General features: G+C 31.1%; 1 protein-coding gene and 1 long non-coding RNA gene across 2 annotated transcripts in view; one reads left to right on the forward strand and one right to left on the reverse strand.

Annotated features, from left to right (window-relative positions):
* Window positions 1-23,666, forward strand: part of LOC129803404 (whirlin) — a 125,962-nt gene that overhangs the window by 72,463 nt on the left and 29,833 nt on the right. Inside the window, exons 13-14 of the mRNA XM_055849929.1 lie at window positions 6,644-6,721; window positions 22,659-22,664. Coding sequence (XP_055705904.1) covers window positions 6,644-6,721; window positions 22,659-22,664 — 84 coding nt within the window. The remainder of the gene's footprint in view (window positions 1-6,643; window positions 6,722-22,658; window positions 22,665-23,666) is intronic.
* LOC129803405 (uncharacterized) overlaps window positions 6,813-23,666 on the reverse strand; it is a 28,001-nt gene continuing 11,147 nt past the window's right edge. The window contains exon 2 of the long non-coding RNA XR_008751860.1: window positions 6,813-12,226. This is a non-coding gene — a long non-coding RNA (uncharacterized LOC129803405). The remainder of the gene's footprint in view (window positions 12,227-23,666) is intronic.

Below are 23,666 nucleotides of genomic sequence, written 5' to 3' on the forward strand. Positions count from 1 at the left end.
TTTTTAACAATAAATCACCTATAAACGTGCTATTTTGCATGCCTTTGTGAATTGTTTTAGCAAAATACGTAAGCTTTGAGTGAACATCTAAAATACTTTTGAACCAACAATTTTATGAGAGTTGATTGAATGCTTGCCACTTTGAAAGATGCAATTTTTGATTTTTATAAAATGTTTTGAAAACCAAACAAAAGAAAGTAAGGAAGAATAGAATGAAAGTACTTATTTTTGTGTTAAAGAGGTACTTTCTAACAATTTCTTTCTTTGAAAACAAATGAACAAAAAGAAAGAAAAACAAAATCATCGAATGCCAATTTAATTTATCTTCTTTCTTCACAAATAATATTCACCAAAGTGCAAATTACTAATTTGTCTTTCTTTCACCCTCTAATTGCATTTTGCTGAGAATCTTAAGTATCAAATCTACTGAAAATGATCATGTAACCGATAGGAATAAAAATTATAACCGATTGAGCAACATTTGATAAAAATTTCTCTAAATCCAGGCGTTATATGATCATCAAATATACAAATTATAAATTTTCTTATTGATCGATTTTTTTTGAGCAAATTGCTAATGCGTTTGGCAGACAAAAATAAAAGATTTCTCAATCATTTGCTCAAGAGTGCAAAGACAAAAAAAAAATATTTATTCAAATTTTATATTACATTCATTTATTCTATTTGGATTGCGCAGCAGAATTCTATTGCTACTTGTTAACGCTATAGCAAACTTATCTTTCTTCACTATTTTATTTACAATGATGAATCTTTGTATGCTCTTGAACACTTTTGAAGCACTTTTGAATTTTTCAATCTATCAACTTGTGCAATCAAACTAAATTTCACACTCAAGCCTGATTTCACATACAATTCTATATGCTCTTCTTTAAAAAAATATATACATTTCACCATTCTAAAATGTTACACCTTAATCATTTAGTCAAGATGTATAAAACGAATGATAAAGAGCAATTTGATTTAGTGCTGTGTCACAAGAAAATTTCTGCTAAATTGAAAAAAGTTGAAGAGCTCAAAAATGGACGGATTTGCAGGTATCGGACGTGGACTTGGAAGTGATTGAAGCAACAGGAAGGAGTCCATCCGAAGATTCTGGTCTTGGGATGGCGGTGAATGACATTAGAAATCGGTATTTCTATTACTTTTTCCATATAGTCCATCATAGATATCACACAAGATTTATCGCACCACTAAAAGTTTGACAACTTCATCACGAACTTTAAGAAAAATACCTTCAATCAATTTAACGTTAAATTGTAACTAAACTAAACTCTTCGCAAGAGATTCATCATCACCATAAAAAATAATCTATAAAAAGTTTAATATTAGAATATAGCAACGAAGAACACAGAATAAAAAAAACCTTTTGTGTACTTTTTAAGAATTTGAAGAACAACGTGAAATTCCTCACATTTTTGTACAGAAGTGCATATCTGCAGCTTTAATAAAAATGTTTCCTATTACGAACATGGTGAAGTCAAACTCATGAAAATAATCCAAATCCATTCTGAGGAATAAAACTATTTCTATCTACCAGAATGTTGTAGACTTGCAGGAAAAAAAAATCACAGAAAATCTTCTGTGAATTCCAGAATTTCAGAAAAGTTGAACAACATTTCGGGATTTGCGTTTGTTGAGCTTAAAAAAGCAATATTGTCTAAGATTATTGAATATTGTTTAAAACTTCTTCAAACTTATTCTCACATAGTTAGATAAATTTGTGGAAGTTATAAAACAATCTAGAATAAAGTATTATTCTACATTAATTTGATTCTAATTAAAATTTAGAGTTTCTAAATCAATTATTCACTAATTCAATTATTCTGCTAAAAATAAAATATTTCTAGTATTCAGTTTAAAATGTAGAGTATAATAATAATAATAATAATAATAATAATAATAATAATAATAATAATCTTTATATATTAATAGGACTGATAGTCCTCTATACAAAGTTACGCATTAGATGTGCATGAATTACAAATGTATCGCTGTGAGTGAAGCGATGAATAATCGACAAGTCCTATGATGGGGTTCTTCTCAAGATTTAAAATTTTCAGATTAAAGATTTATCAACATATTTATTTCATTCTGATGGGTACCAGAAGAAAACTACGATTTTTCTTTTTCCATCTAAAACAGTGAGAAAATTTCCAAATTCGAAATAAGATTATGTCCGAGTCTCTTCCAAAAATTCAGTATCAGTTTGGTTGCTGAAGGGACAAGCGTTCCTATTGTTACAAAAACCAAATTCAAATTGAGAAAAGTAGTAAGAATGGTTGGATGACTCTAGGAATTCATACCTAATAGTGTCCGATCTGAATAAAAGGTTGCATGTTCGATTTTTTAATATGTTTTACGTAAAATAGCTTCCTTTTATTCGGATTGGATTTTCTTACCTATGAATTGTTAGGAGTCATCATCCAATCATTCTTACCACTTTTCTCAATTTGAGCTTGATTTTTGTAACAATAGAGGTTCCTGTCCCTTCAACATCCAACTAATTTTGGATTTCTGGACCAGAGATACTTACAATGTGATTTTCAACCATTTGAGTCGAAACCTGAATCAGTAGTGGAAAGTACTCTCCATTCGAAAGTTCATGTCTTCGAATAAGGTGAATTTTCTTGAATTTTCCTAAGAGACTTACACATAATTATCACATAATTTGAAGTAAATGATCATAAGCTAACTAATATTTTTATAGAAATCCGTTAGTCTCTTAGGAAGAATAAAAGAAAATTCACATTATTCGAAGGCATGAACGTTCGAAGGGAGAGTACTTTCCCCTATAGTTTTTCAGATGTACGTGTGTCTCATCAGTATAAATTTTAATGATTTTAAGTGCAGTTATTTGATTATCCATAAAATTAAACAATTGACGAGGCAGATTTATTTCGGCAATATCTTTGAACGATTTCTCTTCTTTCAACTCTTCACAACTCGACATTAACCAAAATTCTAAAATAACAAAAAATACATTATTTTCTTTTAATTTTATCATCACAAATAAATACATGGAAATTCGAACTGCATACTGAAAACTTTAGAAATGTGCAAACAGACCATTTGTCTCTCAAACAGGATGTTAATTGCAAGTATTTGATCATTTTAAGTCACTTTTTCGAATCTGTCAAGAAGCTTTTGGTCAATCAATGAAAAATTATGAAGTTTTGGAAAGGAATTATTTTTGATATGAAATAAAATTAATTAATTTTTTAAAATACAAAAATAGCATCTTTAGTTTATAGACAACTTATTTGCGAAAAGAAAAAAAAATTGAAACAGTAAGTTTTTCCATAATTCTTTCTAAGGTAAGGGGCTGTATGTCGGCCACTTAAGGATGGATTTTATGAAAAACTTATGTAAAAGGACATTTAATTTGCCTGTTTTGATCAAATTTTCACCCTAAGTTGTAGTATAGATCTTTGTCCATCTGATTGTACACTTTATTTGGAGATAAAATAATTTTAGATTATTAAATAATTAAAATGTTTTAAAAATGTAGAGTGTTTCTCAATTCGGCCACTTCAATATAAGCGTGTCTCTACTCGGCCACCTGGGGTTCCTCTAGTCGGCCACCCATTTTTCAAATTTTAAAAGCCCGTAACGTTTTTACGGACTAGAAAAGGATATTGAGAAAGAAAGAAAGAAAACCTTTAAAGAATAGTAATTTTAAGAAAACAAAAAATTGTAAGGAAAAAATTCTTTTTATTCTTTTATTTAGCCGGCCGAATTGAGGAACATGGCTTTAAAATTTCACACCTTCACATTTAAGACAGAAAATTAATATTTTTATCAAAATTGAAAATAAATTTATTGCACAGTGAGTTAGTTAAAGTTCTCAACTTGCGGTTTGACTCAAAATTTGACTGCTAAAGTAATCTGTACAGGTAATAAATCGAATAACTCTTTGTGAAAAAATGTCATGAATATTATAAAGAACATCAAAATATGCTGAAAAATGACCAATATTGCTTAAGGTAAATTTAAATCCTCTGACTTTTAATAATTTTTTTAATGTTTTGTGTCTAATTTCATTTGTATTCTCGGTCATTTGTGTTATTTATACAATTATTGACCTTATGATGTTATAAAACTCCTGGAATATTATTGCTTAATTATATAATATGAATAAATAATTCCACCGGCCGACTTGAAGAACACATAGTGGCCGACTTGTTAAACGGCCGACTAGAGAGTACCTTACCTTATATGATTTTTCGAATATAGTTTTGTCGATTTTGTCAAGGAACTTTTGGCCGATTACGTATAACCCAATTACAAGTTAAAATTTTAAATTCGAAATTTTGCAATCAACCAATAAATACCTTTAATTTTTAAATCCTGTTTTTAAGTAAGGCTGATTTTTTGTATGTGAAATTATAAGGATTAACCTTAACACTAAACCTACCAAGACCCGGTTAAATTGACCGGGTTAAAATAAATACAGGTAATATATTTTTCAGTGTTTGAATTTTAATATTTTACTCTTTCCCAAGACAAATTTGTTGAGTATTCTACCCTAGCACGGTTTGTCATTTAAAAAAAAAATATTTTGTAAAAATGTTTGTAAATGTATGCGAATTCCTATGGGGGAGTTACGAAATGCTCAAAAATCGTATAACGCACAAACAAGTTCGTAAAAGTTTGTACCTTTTTCACAAACATTGTTCGTAACATGATCTCTTGACGAGCATTTTTTTGCACTTTTACAAACATTTGTTCGTAAATGTTCGTAAACACACAAAAAATGTTCGTAAAATTTTGTCATTTGTTCGTAAATTTTTGTTTTTCTGACGAATATTTTACGAACAAATGACAAAATTTTACAAACATTTTTGTGTGTTTACGAACATTTACGAACAAAAGTTTGTAAAAGTCCAAAAAATATTCGTCAAGTGATCATGCTACGAACAATGTTTGTGAAAAAAGTACAAACTTTTAGGAACTTGTTTGTAAGGTTATACGATTCACGAGCGTTTCGTAACTCCGCCATGGGAATTCACAAACATTTACGAACATTTTTACAAAATTTTTTTTTTCTGTGTAGTGTTAAACTCAGAATATGAAATTTTAAATTTTGAACCTAAAGGCAATGCTAATGATATTTTTCGAATCAATGTATTAATAACTTTAAAGAACACAGAGTCGAAGAAACACCTATTGGCACTTTAAGAATTCTTCTCAGGACCTATTAATGCTCTATTTTGTGCTATTTGGGATAAGGAATTTGTACACCTATCCCTATAGGAAAAGGTTGATTAATAAATAATATTATTCTACTTGAAGTTTATTAGATAAATTAAACAAATTTTAATATTTTGACGAAATTGCCAATAAGTTTTCCCTGGCGAACAGGTATAAAACACAATTAGAAGTTTAATTTACCTAATATAGGACTATAGAGACGATTATTTTATATCTGTTTAAAACAAGTTTCAATTGGAAAGCTTCGTTATATGAAGTTTTAGGACTTTAAATTAATAGTACAATTGATGAATAAACTAATTGCAGAATCTGTAATTGAGAAGATTGCACTCTCATTATAGTGAAACAGTTTATTGGAGTATAATTAATTTCAATTAATTATAGGAACAATTACTTTATCAATGACTTAGCACAATTATCGAATTATTTACAATTGCTAGACGTGGTCAATATCTGTATTGAGCATCAGCTTTTAGGATGTATCATGATATAATCATTTAATTGATAAGTGAATCTTTAGATTTATAATGAGACAAAAATGGTGATCTCTTGATATCTTTTATGAATATAACTATGAGATTTAGCATAAAAAGTTTGGATATAAGAGTAAATTGATTGATGGTATTTGCCAAGAGCTAGAGACGAGTGGTGCATCTAATGGGCAAGACACAAAATTGAGCAGAAATATTATATACAGACCACCAGCACCTTTGCCCTATCGACCAATGTCGGCAGGTCCTGTTCTCCATCACCATCATCTCCATCATCACTATCAGCATCCCTCTAGTCGATCAGGATCACAGAGTCAATTAACAGATACAGCCACTGCTGCTCGTACCGGAAACATTGCGGGAGGTTCCGCTGGAGCATCGAGGTCCGGAAATGGAGTTCAGGTGATTGATTTCCTCCCTTTCAAATCCATTATTTCACATTATGATATTTTGGTTCGATGGACAAAAGAGTGTGGCTAAAAAGCCAATTAAGTGAACTCTTGTACCTCACGTGGTTAGCTAACAAATAAGAGAGACCATCACTGATGAATTACCTTTAAAAGTCCTTTAGCAAATAATTTGAAATGAAATTGGCATTCGATGCATAGCGCTTATGGTTACATCCCGTATATCGAATTGCTAATTGTCGTGGCTTAAAGTATGTGTGCAAGAACGGATGAAATTTAGAGATTTATTCCATTTGAGTTGACTTATGTGCTTCCCCCTAATTAATGTTGTGATTGAAATGTTGTGTGTATTTTTTGGTGTACCTAATAATACCCTAAATTCTCTCCCAATATATATGCTAATACACCCATGTTCTATATAATATCCAACTGATGTGCTTAGCTGTCAAGGCAGCATCATTAATAATATACAAATATACAACAAAGAAAAACTTTTCTGTTGTCCTTTTGTAGGACTATAATTGCGATGATCCTACTGTAAGAAGGGGAAGTGGAGTGCAAATTCCTCGCTCTGAGTACGAACAAGACTCGGTAAGTGATGATATTTGCAGACTTCCTTCTCCTCCCAATCCCAAAATCATCATACCAAGAAGAAACTTTTCACACAAATACACATGAAAAATAAGATAGAGATATACAAGAACTCTATGTTCTTCTTCATTTTATTTTATATTATTTTACATATTTATAAATATATTTAAAACTTGTACGATCTTTTCAATGATGAATTAATTAGTATCTGAGATATTCTTTCGTTCATGTTCTTTGTCGTATTAAAGATTCCCTTACGTCTAACATTAAAAAAATACAGGAAAGATTGGGCTTAGGAAAAAGTACACTCTCAATCTAGAAATGTAGTTGGATCAAGTTAAACCCTTATATGAGCTTCAAACATTAAGGTATAGCCTAACCGTTTAACTTCTCTTGTTTCTTTTTAATCGAGGTTCTCGGGAAAAAATGTTTCGGAAAAATGAAGATTGTAATTAGGATCAATTGCTATGTTTAATTTAAAAAAATCACTGAAATTGTTACTTAGGGTTTCGAGACTTCTGAAAATTGGGCTAAATCTCCAATCTAAATCTAGTAGGGGGTCAAAATAATAGCGCGTTAATGAAATTTCAAACTAAATATTAACATAAAAATATCCATTTTATAGAAATAATACTACAAAAATCTTTATTTGAATCTTTTTATCTTTAAAATAAATTTAAATCTTTAATTTTTGACACTAATTTTGGTTGATCCAATATTAAGGGGTTTTCCCGAATTACAAGGTCAAAGGAAATTGATATTTTTTATTGCTTAAATCGATAGATAAACTATCTAAGAATACACCACCAAAATTTAAGAACTCTATTCCAAGTATTTTCGAAGATAGAGAGCCGAAAGCAAACGAGCACGTAGCAGTTTTGCAAACGCCTGAACGAACACACAAAACTTTGAAGTTCGTTTTGCCCACTTTTCATTTTTAAGATTTTGTTGAATTGGCGGGAAAGATAGCAAAAAAAAACTTGGACCGATTGAAATGCATAATCCATAAGGGCTTATTATCTTCAGAATTAAATACTCTTTTAGTTGAACCTAATTGATTTCAGAAAATACCTTTTTTCTATTTTTTACAGCATGTTAAAGTCAAAATTTTATCCGAAAAACCTTTTTTTTTAAACCTGCGAAAAAGGTACAATTTCATGATTTCATTCAGTTTTCTTTTGGTTTAACTATGAAAAAGACTTATGAATTTTGAAAATTAATTTTTTAAACAAAATTTATAAACTGCAGACTTTCCGCCAATTAGGGTGTACTGTGACGAAATTCTGACAAAGCGTTCCAGTAAATTACTCATTATTCCATCATTTTGTAATATATTTTTGAAAAAAATTATTTAGACACTTTTAATATGTATAAATAGGGTAACGTGTGGTGTTTCTGGACAAGGTGCTTTTCGGGACATAATATGGGCATTTCTGGACACATCAAAAATCCTATAAATAATTGTTTTCTTATTATTTTTAAGTTCTATATGAAATTTTAAACTCTTTACGTATTAGTTAAACATAAAACTTCTAAAATTTTATCTATTTTAAAGCGTATAATACGCGTGAATTGTGAGTGTCACATTCCACATTTTGTGAAATCTTTAGTGCGTCAATTTTGCAGATGACAACACAAACAGTGCAGAGTTTTTGTCGATTTAACCCACTTTACAAGTGAAATTTAAATAAAATTTTTATAAAAGAGAGAAGTTTGGACCTTCTACTCAAAGATAAATAATCAGGTTCAGTGAAATTTATTTCCATAATAGCTACTTTTGTCTGTTCCGAAATACCCTATTGCCCAGAAATATACCATTCTTACTTCTTTACATTTTTTGCTATTTTGAATAAAAAATGATACATTTTTCAACATTTTTCAGTAAGAATCTTATTCTGGACAGAATAAGGAACATAAATACTTGTATTAACAAAGAGAAAAATAATTTGAGAAGTCATTAGGCTGTTTGAAATTTGAATGTGCTAAAAAGTGTCCCGAAATACTACGCGTTACCCTATATACCCAAAATTTCATAAACCTTGGTCATTTCTTTCTCCTCAAAAAAATCGCGAAAAACAGCTAAGTCTTGGGTTTCAAAATCGGGAAACCCCCTTAATGGTTGTCTTTTTGACGTTTGGTACCGAGTATGAACATTTAGTTTTATTTTAAATCAAAATCTAAACTTATGGCGCTGGCACACCTTTTCAATTGGGTGAATTTCAACCGATTGAAATTTTACCTCTTACTCTTTCAAAGCTAAATAAGATATATGTGTCTCTTTCTCTCAAATAAAAATTGAAATTTCAATTTCAATTTCAATTTTAAATTTCTTTTGACAGAAAGAGACACCTATATCTGATTTTACTTTGAAAGAGTAAAAGGTAAAATTTCAATCGATTGAATTTCACTCAATTGAAAAGGTGTGCCAGCGCTATTAGAATCCAAATTACTGTTAGAAATCACATAGAAAATATTTCTATCGAAAAACACCGCCAAAGCCTGATGATATCATATGGCAACCCAAAGGCTGAATTCCGATTTGACATAATGTGAAAGATAGAATATACAGACAGCGTCTGTTAAGACGAATTTCAAAAGGAAAAAGTTAATTGATTTAGTGATAAGTACAAAATCTATTTAGCCAAAAGCTTAAAAAAGTCTATGGAAGGTCTATTCAAGCGGAAAATAATCACCTCAGAGTTGGCTCACGAAATGACTGACAGTTACAAAAATTCCAGCGCTTTAAATCAATTAGTCAGCAACCGAAATTATTTAGCAGCAAATCTAATTTCACCAAATTGAACCGGTTTGTTTGCAGTGTAAATAGTTCAATTAATATTCATCCTTTCCTTATCTTGAAATTTTTGGGATATTCATTGTTAATTCATTTAGCCATTTAGCGGTTTTTACAAAATGCAATAAAAATAGAATAGACAAAAAATCTAATGATAAACTTATTTCTCCTATTTTCTTATAGGGGGAAGTGGGGTACCTTTGAATTGGAGTAGTTTCGAAATTAGACTTTTACTCCTATTTTTAAAAGGAATTGAGGCTTGTCATAATGTAATATAGCTTCACAATTAGTTTATGCAAGCATGTGGCAAGTTATTTTTTTTATATGGAGCTATTTGAAGCCAATTTCTAAATTGATCTTGAACTCAGCTCACAGTGCTCCGAGGAAAAAATTTATTTAAACAAAAATTTAGCATATTTATCCCTCCATACGGAAAAGTATCTTATAATACGGAAAAACTTCTCACTTTTTTGTTATTTAGTGTAACGGTCACGAGTGCTAAAAAAAATCCCATTTAAATTTAAAACGAAGTATGAGAAAGTGGCTTCAAATTTCAGTCAACTTGCCATGGGCGTGCGGTTTATGGATCTAAATACTATCACGGAAACATTCAGTTTTATTTAAAAGTAGGAGAAAAATCCAAATTTTAAAGCAGTCCCAATTAAAAAGTGCCCTATTACTCACTATCATTTGCATCTAATATCATAATAAATGTAACGAACAAGCTTGATAATTGCTCATATGTCTTTGAGTTGTAATAAAAATGCGTTAATTTGAGAACAATTCTGAGGTTATAGCGATGACAGTAACGATTTAACGGCTAATGTAATTTTGCTTTAAATTCACAAAGTTTACTCTTTCCATTGAAAACCAATGGTTGCGACTTACGATGTTATCATATTTGCTCATTAAAATTTTAATGCAATTCTCATTAATCTGCTAATGAGCATTTGAAATGTGTGATTTATATCTTTGTATCACTTAATGGTTGGAGTTTGATTTATTTGTTAATATAAAGGTAGAATTAGTCCGCAAAAATTAGTTGTATATCAGGGTCATGCTTCTAATCGGTCTGAGAGCCTTGGGATGGCTTAGTGCAATTGCAAAAGAAATAATTTTAATATTCACGTCAATTCTGAGACTAAGATAAAGATCAAATTCAAGAACGTTTTAAAATATTTTACATATCTTGCTATTTTAATTTTATTAATTTGAGAAGAAAATTTCAAATCTATCAATAGCATTAGAATCTTAATTTAGTTTGCTGTATTTGGTTTTGAATATTTTTTGCGGGTCACTGGCTTATTTTTCTCTTCATCGTTTTTTTAATCGTATTAATTTTTATGAGTTCCACTTCTATAAACTATTTTGGAAAATCAATATTTTTGTTAAACGCGATCTTTTTGTATGGATAAATCTTAAACTTTGATTCTAAAATAAGGCAATATAAGTTGTACATCGCGTCAGAATAATAGATCTTTAAATTGTGATTTTTTATAATAAAATTGTCATTTTTGTGTCGGAATTGAGAATAACAATAAAGGGTCACAATTATCGAAATTTTAGTTATATTAATCTTAAAAAATATATTAAAAAAAACAATATAATTTGAGATAAATCTGTAGTATTTTTGTTATTGAACTTACTTCAATATTCATTGATTTCAAATACCAAAATACTGACATTTTCCAGATTATATATTTCGATTTTGGTTCAAGAATTTAAGCTATACGTTTCCACTAAGGGTTTATCTATCTCTTAAGTATATGTTAGGTACGCTAAGTAGAATTTCATACTTTATATAAGCAAGATATATAAATTTAGTCAAACATATATATTAGTTTTTGGAAAACACAAAATTAAGAATAACTTTATTAACACTTGAATTTGATTTGTTTTAAACAATTTCAATAATTTCCATTTTTAAAATTTTCAAATATTCTGAGGTATTTTTTTTAAATTGTTGCTGCCTGATATAGTAAAAACTATATTTGCAAAGTATTAGTATTCTTATAAGTTTGAACATCTGGAAAGTTTGTATTTGCTATTGTTTTGAACAAATTTTTCTGACAACTTTAAGTAAATTTGCATATTTTACATTTTCTTTTCTGTTTCATACATTTGACTAAAATTGGATGACTATACATACAATTTTTCTTTGTTATATGGAAATTTTACATTACGACTTTGGATCCTAAAAAAAAACAGACAATCAATACCTAGATTGAAAGTGTAAGATTAACATAGAGAGGATAAACAAATTCAACAAAACCAACTCACATGGGAGTTTACAGTGTGATTATTATATAGAAGTTTTTTTTTGTGATTCGACTTTGTCCTCTGGGGAAGATGTGCTCCTCTCTTCTGACCAACCTACAGTTTCTCCTGCAAAGCCTGTCGGATTTCCTCTGTATCACTCTGAAGTTGTTTCATTTGCCTCTCGGGACTGGATGGTGTGGCAAAGTCCTCAGCGGTGGCCAAATGATAGTCTCGCGGGGGTTCACGCGGCATCTGTCGGACATTCCGATGATGTGGAGGACTTCCGGAAGATGTGCCAAATTTTGGACGCGGAATTCGTAATTGTTTCACATCCACCAACCACGTTTCCATTATGTTATTCTCTTATGGATTTTCTCTCTTTGTCCAATTCGCTTCTCTGTGTAATCACCCACCTTCACCAGGCCCCAGTCTGCCTCACCTTTGCGTGCTCTCTGAAATCCGTAAACATTTTGGACGATTAGATATTGCGCAATTTAATTATACAACAGTCCATGCTATTTATCATCAATAAAATACGTATTAAGGAAAATCTCATCTGTGTTGAACAAAACATAATCTAAGATGCATTTAAAATGAGAGTGAGATTAAAATGCAAGAAGAGGTTATTAAATAATACAGATAATGTTCAAAGAGATAAAAAGATTTCTGCATTTATTTGATTTTTATTATACTGAAAATGATGATTGTTTAATTTAACGATTTTCGGTTATGTTTTAAGTTATATAATACTCAACAGCGATTATTTTAGGTTCAGCTGTTGGAGTTATTTTTACTAGGTGGTGCAGTGTGCTGCATGCAAAAGATCCTGCCCAAATTGATAAGGAATAGAGAATAGCATCATGGGTTCGGTGGACGTGTTCTAACTTAGAAAATCCGTTTTGCGATGCACTTTCTTCAAAGATGATTTATATAATAATAATTTATTATATATTTATAATTTATTATATATTAAAATTTAAGATGATTTATATAATGATAATTTGAATTTTTCAAGTTCATAAAATTTAAACTGTAATGTTATTTTTGAAATCCAAAAACGATATTTTTTTATTTTGAATATCTTTTAAATCATATTTTACATGACCTTTTCACTTATATGGCAATACTGATAACCGTTCGTTAACCGATAAGAATCCGTTTTTTCTAAAAGATCTTTCAAATTCAAATTATCAATAGCTATCTAAGTGCGGATTTTTCCAGAAAAGGATTTTGAGCTTCTTATAAGTCTGAATGGTATTTAAATTGTAATGTGATAATATCTTAATTTATCTAATATCCTTCATTGCATTTACAATTGTCTTCTAACGCTCTAGATATAGAATATATGGGTACCGGAGTTCGTCGGGGGATTTTGAGTTACTCTAGGAAAACATCAACTCTTTCCAGAGCTATCGGCTTGGTCTCCAAGCCTTCATGAGTGGCTGGAACAAAAAGAGAGCCCATTTTATTTTCTACTCAGCAACATTTTTTCCGTACAATTTTTTTCTCCAGCCACTGATGTAGGCTTGGCGACCGAGCCGAAAGCTCTGGAAAGAGTTGATGTTTTCCTAAAGTAACTCCAAAGCCCCCGACGAACTCCAGTACCCATATATTCTATTGTCCACGTCGGCTTTAGATATAATACACTTTTTTAGGAAATAATTTGGTTGTACTTGAAGGTGGGTTTTTGAGAGATTTCGCGATAATCAAGTTATTGCGCTCAAACTACAGTACCCGGCAAAATAATTAAATAATTAAATATTTCATGATCTAATTGCTATATCACCTTCAACTTCTTTTTCCTTGAAAGTTTTATTTAAAGCTATACTAAATGTGCTTTATAAAGATTTTTTGAGAAAAGCACAGATATTTCTTTAGAGCCTGAAGGATGTAGAGGATGTACTGAACCACTTTTGCAGGTACTGTTCAAACGCCACATTTTGAGGTAAAATTATATTGTATTCGTAATTTACCCGTAATACCGGGTAAATTACCGTTATTTACCGTAATATAACCAGGGGGGTGACATTAGCTCTGAAAAATGCGACCGATTTTAGTGTAATTTTTTTTCCTGTTTTCGTACACATTTCACGAGATATCCCCGAAACTACGCAGGTTGCCAATTTGGGATTTTCGGTTGCCTATTCAATATTAAGTTTGCTTTTATTTTGCATTTATATTTTTTGCTAATTCATTCTACACTGACCGAAAACAGTAAATAAACCCAAAAGTTTTTTCGGCACGCTAGAAACATATGGGAAACATAGGAAATGTCATGTTCCTGGATCTAACATTAATAGGTCAATTATTCCATAAATAAATACGAATCAGTGACAATTTTATAGAAATTCACCATTAAAACGGGGAATCAGTGGTGCAATAGGCAAAACCGTTGGCTCTTGGGCGGATCGATTCCCCGGCTAGACTTACTATTGTGAGTTCGGGTCCCGCCCGGTGCAAAGATCTGAATGTCTAATTTAGACAGTTTTCATATCGTCGGTTCCGAAGAAGACTATTGTAAGTCTACACAGTAAAAAATTGAGTGAGAAATAAAGTTGTGTATTTGAAAAGTTGTGTAAATTCACAAGCAATATGGTTGTAAATTGTAAAATTACTATCATAGTGGTGGTACGATACTAACATAATGCTAGTAAAATTATGTATTGTGTAAGGAAATTTGTGTATTGGAAAATTTGTGTGAGAACTGTCAAAATTCCATTGTTTACTATTGTAATTTTTCTAAGATTTCAGATAGATTTTGCATTTTTAACTGCCTAATTGTCTTCTGGAATCATTCATTGGATTCTTAAAATGTGCCTCAGTCGTGAAAAATTAGGAATAATTATGTAATAACAGAAAACAGAGGAAGCATCATGTAAATTAGAAAAATTGACGATGCAACTCTTGGCCATTTGCTGAAGAGAAGTAAGCAAGTCGGTAGCGCAGGCAGAAAACACGAGACCATCAACGCAAAGATTATGGGTTCAAGTCTCAGACTCTCTCTTATTTTTTTTCCTTTTTTTATTCTTTTTTCTTTTTTTTTCTTAGTTTAATACCGAGACATATCACAGATAATACAAATAAACCGAACAAAATTGCTCTACAATCAAAATTATAGACAGGAAGCCATTTTATAAAATTGAAAATACACAACTTTGCCAATACACAACATTTCCAATACACAAAATTTACAACCATAGCGCTCGTGCAAAAATTACCAATCGTAGTGGTTGTAAATTTTTTTACTGTGTACTTACAATAGTATAAAAAGATGGTATCATTGGATGCAGAAACCTTAGATCTATACACCCACAAAATTTTATGTTGATTAAGATATTCCTGCATAAGTTACAAGAAAAAACTTAAAATCAGCGTGCCCAATTATTGAGTTTTTTTGCCCACAATTTTGCTATTATTAATTTAAAAGTAGTGTTAACTAGAAGATATTCAATGCGTAAGTATGATAAAATAGTTTCAAAAGCTGAAAGTATACTAATTGCAGTGAAATTAATGAAAATAAATTTTAGCTGTCATAATTTAAACCTCTTTCCTGTAAAGTTTACATTTTGGACTTCCAATAGTCTTCCTTGGAACCGACGATATGTTAATAACGTAATATAATGCACCGCCTACGCCTAACAACTCCGGGAGCATGGACGAAGGATCCACAATGCGCGGAAGGCGCTCCTGGGCAAGTCTTCAAACGGACTAGCAGAGTCTTCTAACACGGGATATAAACATTGTAAAAATGATTACCTTTGTAATGAATATATCTCGATACGATTAATAATAATAACAACCATTAAAACATTCAAATATTGACCACCGGTTGAGTCGAGGAACCGGTCGACTTGAGGGCACTTAACCTTATATTACATCAGTTGTCGGCCCTGATTATTTCATCGGGTCACAATTTTTCCAAGAAGATAATCCCTTTGAGTCCCACCAAATAAACTTTTGCAACAGGTTTTGCATCTTTATATATATTTTTTTAGGACTTCTTCTCTTATATTCTGTTCTTTAAGATCCTTTACAAACCAATTGTTACTAATAAGTCCAAAAACGGTTCTTTATTGTTTTCCTACCATTTTCGTAATCTGGACCAAATTGTCATTACCATGTTTTGGTGATTAAGTGAGAATAGCTCTCATTATTTTATTTCTCATTAAGAAATTATTGAAGGTCTTTAAAAAACTAACAATTCCAACTGACGGATAAAATAATCTCTTTTATTGAAAATTCGTTGCCACATAGTTTTAGAAGTTGGAAGCCTCTCTTTAAGACTTAAAGATACATGTATATAATTCTATTCGTTTTACTCCAATCGCTAATTTGAAACAAATGTGTTTGCGACTCATCTCCAGCAGAAATTATAATTGTCTAAATTAAAGAGAATGACTTATAAATCCAGGATATTCACTAATTTTAGAATTTGGATTTCGAAGGTGGTCCGCTTTCAATCAATGCTTGACATTATAAGCTGGAGGATTTGCTGTTTTAATGACATTTTCAGCTCGATCATTAAATCAATGTTGTGCAGCAATATTTTCAACAAGATTGCCTCCAATACTGTTTAGCTACCAGTAGAAAGGCCTCAAGGGCAAAATAATATTTTACTCTTGATGTGGCCTAATCTTGTGGTATAACCAATATGTGGAATCACAACGCACAAGAAACCGCTTTTCCATAAAATAGCATCAAAAATACATGGTTTGGGAGATTTTTCATTGAGAAAAAGGTGGGATTTTCAGGCTGGGGGGTGGGGGCGAGGTAGAAGAGGATTTATTGGGTAAATGTTTATCTCTCGGATGGTTTATGTGGGATTTTACACTTGCTGCTGGTACAGTATTCTTCCACGATACTTCCAGGTCATTATCCATTTTTGTTTGTTGATCAATGGTCAATGTGTTGATTGGAAAGCTGGAAAGGTGGGCGCAGAAGGTAAAGGAGGATTGAGTGAAGCGGAAGCACAGAAAAAAAGAACTTCTTTGTGTCGTGAGAAACGTGATTGTGCTATTTAAACAATTCCATTCTTGGGTATCTCTCTCTCTCTGTGCAGAAGCCATTCTCGAGGGATCATCTCGGTGTTTTATTTGGCGACTAACGGAATTCTCCTCAGAACCACGATGCCCTACAAATAAACTTACGATCGCGGCTATTGAATTTCAAGCCTTGTCTTTCACCTCACTGTTTTTTTAGCTTCTCTCTAATCCACACTCTTATACCTAGATTATATTTTATTCTAATATTCAAGTTATTATTTATATTTGGATTTTTCAGTTGTCTAACGGTTTTATATTAAATTATCTTGAAAATTTTGCTGATTCTGCGATAAAACATTTCGATTGATATCCTAGAAAAAGTCGGTCGCTTTGTCGGAACTTAATTTTTTCTGTTTATCGTTCTTCTTTGATTGATTTCTTTCATCATATTGAACGTAGGTCATTCTGGACATATAGGGGAAAGTACTCTCCCTTCAAACGTTCTTGCCTTCGAATAATGTAATTTTTTTTTTATTTTTCTTAAGAGACTTGCACATTTTTATTAAATATTAGTTAGCTTATCATCAATTATAGATAATTGCATGATATTTCTGTGTAATTCTGTTAGGGAAAATAAAAGAAATTCACATTATTCGAAGGCATGAACGTTCGAAGGGAGAGTACTTTCCCCTAAATAGATCATTCTGACAAAATGCCGATTGACTTGTATTATCGGAGTTATGACATTGGGAAATTAATTTTCTGTCTAAATTTAAATAGATATTTTGGTATCACTTGAAGCATGTGAATGGGATAATTCTTCTGCATGACTTTCCTCCGATGCAATATGCAGTTTAATGTAGAATATTCGCGAGCAATAAATCATTCAATATTATTAATGCAAATACCGCCCGTACAAACTTCAATATTGATTCTAGATGCATCTGATGAAGAAATTTGCATTTGCCATGCCAAGTGTAACGATGACAATCTCGACATGAGCCACTTTTGGAATAATTGGGAAAGATTACTGAGCAAGAATTTTGCCATAATAAAGCTATATTGAGAGCAACGGAAAAGTAAATGAACTAATTTGCCTTCTGCATCCTAGTGATTGATTTAATTTCGAACACTTCACAGACATTTCACATCACCAGCTCATTTGCTTGTGGCCCAGAAATGCAATGATGCATTCATTGCTTAAGTCTTCTCAAGCACACAATATACCATTGAGACCACGGGTAACAATCATTGTGGAGGAGGAAATAAATATTGCCATCATTTTTGTGCAATTACACGAGAAAGTAAATTTTATTCCCATTGAATTTGTCTTGCATTTAATTTGTTACAATAATCTTTCCGGACTGCACGTGCATTTCCCTTCTTTTTTATCATTCGCCCATTTGTGTGCTGCCCCTGTGGGGAAACTGACTTTTTTTTGTTCATGTACTTGAGAAAATTATACTCTGCAGTTTGTTTATTCAAATGTAAAAACCAAATCATGCTTTTGTTGCCATTGAAGATGAATGGTCTTAAGAAGTACCGTGAGAAGCAAAAAATTCCAATTTATTGAGACGGAAATATAGCAGCATAAATAGTGCGAATTTTATTGCCCCACCTCTGTAAATATTGCTGGTCGAAAGGTACTTTCAATAAAATCGATTGATATTTTTATGCTTTTCTTTTTACAACCATTCTTGGGAAAGAAGCACTCGATAAGAATACTGTGAAGGACGTGAGATTTTTAGGACATCCTCGATATTGACTTGGAAATAAATTTTTTTGGTGATCAGGAATTATGCAAGCTGCATATGGATGGATGGGATGGATGGCTTCGTCCCATGCAATAATAATATGACTTAATGTGCTACTTCCACATACCTGGAACATAATTGGCATAATTAACCCTCTAACGGGTAAGATCGCCTCCACGCGGGCATCACACAAATCACAATTACAGCGACAATAAAGGTTTTATTTATTTAAAAGTACTATAGTGTCCTCGGTAATAGTCTTATAAACATCTCTTGAAAGTTTGAACTCATTTTGACTCTTGGTTTTGTTGCTATTCCCAGTTTTGTGTGACAGGTCAGAGAAAAAGCAACCAAAAATATTTGTGCAAAACAACTCATTTCCAATTTCCATAAAATACCGATTTAAAGTTATCTGACTAAAATAAATTTATTTTTTACTGAATGCTATGTCATTCTACTTTGTATATTTTATTTAAAAATTTTGAAAAAACTAAAAATGTGAATTTTAGAAGCAAAAAGAGTTTCAAAAAAATTTTATATTTTCTCACCTAGCGCATAAAATAAAAGAGATAATGAAGAATGGATGGTTTTTTCGACTTTATTGGATCATAATTATCCTAGAAAACATTGTTTTAGAACTTTTTTTTTGCATATTAAAGAAAACACCGTTAGAGGGTTAAGATATTTTTGAAAATTTAATAATTTTTGAAAAGTCAAGTAAATCAATAGTCACCGTCTGTTCGCTACAGAGTTAGGAATCAAACGATTAGAAATAGTGAATGGTCCAAAAACCCGAAAAGCCACAAATCCGAAAAGCCAAAATCCCGAAAGAACAAAATCCGGAAAAGTTAAAATCCCGAAAAGTCAAAATCCTGAAAAATCGAAACCCGCAAAGAATGAATTTTTTGAATTAAATTTATATATTTCCTGATCTTTCCCACCTCCCATGCGTCCACCGCTGTCTTAGCGTTGATTTCAATCACCAGGACTAAACCGTGGAAATGTCCTTTCTCTGTTTGTATGTTTCAGTTTTACAATATTTTATAATATATCAATATATGTATTGGATATTTAATGTAAATGATCAAATAGATCTTGAACTAATTCTGGTTGATAAAGGTCTTCTTGAATAAGATCTTGAACAGATTTTGAAAAACCACTAAAATTGGTTGTTATTTAAGAGTTTTAAACATTTGCGATTTGGGAAGAACGGTTATTACGAAACCCATATAACCTAGTCCTCCTAAGAAGAGTATCCTCTTGATATACTTTTAACAAGAACGAGTTGTTTCGCGATTTGATAAAATTTTTTTTGTATTCAATAAAGAACATCCAGTTGTTAACGAACATGTGACAAAATTTTGCTGTTACAGTAGGCTAATACGGGCTCCAGACTGGAGGTTTAACTTTAATCCCGAATGTATTAAATTTCTAAATAAGAAACGGAAGCACTGAATGTTGAAATTATTATTATTATTATACTATTATGGTGCATTAATACTAAAATATATATATTAAAATTATATTAAAATTTAATTAAATACATTATGTTAATTTATGTTTTTGTCTATTACATTGACCGTTATCGTGTTTGTATTTGTTTTACATCTTCACTTGACACAAGATACAATACAGATGTTGTCTTTGCGTGAAATGCTGACACGCAAAATACATATACGACAACTGCCAATGCTACCGACGCGACGATTTATTCTACAGAGAAAAAAAATATTTTGAAAAAATGTTCGTAAATGTTTGAGAATTCATTAAGGACTTACGTAATGCTCGTAAATCGTATAACCCACAAAAAAGTTCGTAAAAGTTTGTACTTTTTCACAAACATTGTTCGTAACATGATCACTTGACGAGCATTTTTTGTACTTTTACAAACATTTGTTCGTAAATGTTCGTAAACACACAAAAAATGTTCGTAAAATTTTGTCATTCATTCGCAATTTTTGATTGCCTGAAGAACATTTTACGAACATTTACGAACAAATGACAAAATTTTACGAAAATTTTGTGTGTGTTTACGAACATTTATGAACAAATGTTTGTAAAAGTACAAAAAATTCTCGTCAAGTGATCATGCTACGAACAATGTTTGTGAGAAATGTGCAGACTTTTACAAACATTTTAGTGATTTATACTCTTTACCAGAATTTTGTAAGTCCTCAGTAGGAATTCACAAACATTTACAAACATTTTTACAAAATATTTTTTTCTGTGTATAGAACGTATAGAACCTACTAATTATTCACTTATTATAGAGTACAGGGGATACAGTGAGGTAATTTGGAACCTGACCAACATTAGAATTTTAAGATTTTTTTATTGCTTTAGGTGGGCATTAGAAAAATACCATGAAGAATTTTTAAATGTAGGGGAAAGTACTCTCCCTTCGAACATTCATGCCTTCGAATAATGTGGATTTTCATTTATTTTTCCTAGGAAACTACGCATAATTATCACGTAATTATCAATAATGGATTACAAACTAACTAATATTTGACAGAAATGTGTAAGTCTCTTAAGAAAAATAAAAGAAAATTCACATTATTCTAAGGCATGAACGTTCGAAGGGAGAGTACTTTCCCCTAATAGGGTTTTCGTGGTCTACTCTTTCACTCTCTTTCCGAACTGAAATAGTGAGAAGATCTCAAAATTCCGATTTAGGTCAGGTTTTATATTATAATTTGATTAGTACCCTTTAATCATTTGGCATATACAAAAATACTGCGTAGTTTTTTGAGGATCTTATTTGTTCAGATTTTTTTATAACCTGACGAACTGTTGTACTATTCTTTTGCTTTAGAATTCTTCATCCCGATATAATCCGTAGGGCAATGAAGACACGAAATTTACTGGTATATCATACCTCAAAATCCATCGTTTCTTCTCTTTTTTTGAATTTTAGCAATGCAATATGGTAAATTGGGAAAAAATTTGCAAAATGTTTGGATTTTGTTTGAATTTTTAAAGCATACCATTGAACTAATAGAAGTCCTTGTCAAGGAATTCTAAAATTCCGCAAAATCTGCATTAATTTGCTATTCCTTTTATGAGATCGAATCCATGAACCATTAAGTGTTTTTTGAATATTTTATGCATTTAATTTTTCAAATTTGAAAATTCGGAAAATTCTCTTTTCTAAAATCGTTTTTAATTGTCCTTAAATTTAAGGTTTTCAATTTAACTAATATTTTTCTTCTTGATCAAGAATGAAAATTTTCAAATGAACTATCATAAATTTATTTAATAAATGCCAATAAAATTCTGGATTTCTCTTTAGCAGAATTTTCTACCCCACCCAAATATCCAAGGTGAGATTTTCTCTCTACACCTTGGATGTTTTTACTGGAGTTTCATTAACTTTGGGCGTTTCAATAACCACAAATTGCATTCAATATAAATTATGGATTTAATATATGGAATTTTCATCCAATATGCGACCTGCTTTTCTTCTACTTTCATCAACTTGTCGCATTTTCTAAGTCATATTTTACACACATGGCAAAAACATAGCATATTATCCAGTGTGGTAAAATGAGTGCAAAACTTTCATCTTTCTATACTTTTTCTCTCTTTCATGTAGAAAGAAAAATTATATTGAATCACAATTTGCTTTCTAAAAGCATCACAATATTGCCTGACGACCTACGACAGAAATTGTTGTCCATTGAGATGTTGAGATCAGAAAAGGGAAAAAAATCAAGAAGGAATTTTATTTTAATGTCCATGAGCTCATGCAACTTTTGGTGTGGCGCCAAAAGATCCAATATCAGGCACTTTGGTTGGGTAAAAGAGGCAAATGGGCGAAAGTGAAATGACTTTTGTGAGTGTTACAGTAGATTGCGTGATAGTTTTTTTTTCATCATCATCTTAAAACGAAAATCTTCCGCCAAACCCCCGTAATTCCGTTTCTCATCTTGTGCATTGTATATTAAAAAAAAATCCAGGTATGACAAAATGCGGAAAAAAAACATATGAGACGTCTCATCTTAATACAATTTTGTCTTCTTTTTCGCGTGTTATTACAATAAAAGCACTCTGTTGGATTTTGCGTGCTTTTAGCCTTCGAGGATGTTACGTCACATGGCATAAAAGAAGGGAGCACCAGAGAAGGTGAAAAGAGTTTTGAAAAAGAGGAAGAAGTGTGACATTAAAACTTCCTCCTTCCGTCCTTTCACTCAAGTGCATTTGCATTTATACTCCTTGTGAAAGTACTTCAAGAAAATGTAACACAACACACTCTTTTCAGAGTCCTAATTGCACAACCTTAAAAACTTTTTAGCATTTTGCACCATTTGCAGGGTCTTGTGTATTTACAAATTAACTCTGTTAGTGTTTGAAAACGAGCAAAATAAAATAAGGCACATATTGCATAAATTTCCTGGCAAAATACTTCAGGAAAATTTATGTGGAAATTCAGTAAATTCTTACTTGCAGTAACCGAGCTGAGAATTTCTAATTCTGCATTGTTCTGGATTTCTTGAAGTTTCTATATTTAAATTAATTTATTTTTATCTAATTAACGTGAAATAATTTATATTCATGGCGATATAATAAACAATATTAAAAATCCAAAATAGTCTTAAATTTTTATTAGAATGAACACATAGGTACCATTATGGTCCAGTTTATCAAGAATCGTAATTAGTTTTCTGTGATATTGAACAAACCTTGAAAAATATTCTTGGAGTCCTCCTCTACAAATCGTCCTTTGATACCTTGTTATTGAGATAACAAAAGTTCATAAAATATTTCTATCAATTTCTTAAAGATATTTGTCTTAAAATATCTTAGCTTAGAAGCTTGACGTGACGGGCTATAAGTATCTTTGGGAGAAACATTTACGGGTCACCAAGGAACAAGAACATATTCATTATTATCCATCCCAAAAAATACTTTTCTTGCACACTATAATTATAATAATTTTGCATTATTTGATTTTTTGTTTTCAAATTACTCATTTTTAGAGTTCCAGAGCAAAAACTTGTTTATGAATAAGTACCTACTTGGTAAAAGTTGTCGGAATGAGTAATGACCTGCAAACGATGACTTACTAAAAATCAAGTGAATTCAAGTTTAAGTGTAAAGTTTGCATCTTTATATATTACACCAATTTTGCAACAAATTGAATTTTAATAGTCTTT

The sequence above is a fragment of the Phlebotomus papatasi genome, chromosome 2, assembly GCF_024763615.1.
Source record: "Phlebotomus papatasi isolate M1 chromosome 2, Ppap_2.1, whole genome shotgun sequence".
In the NCBI taxonomy this organism is placed as follows: Eukaryota; Metazoa; Arthropoda; class Insecta; order Diptera; family Psychodidae; genus Phlebotomus; species Phlebotomus papatasi.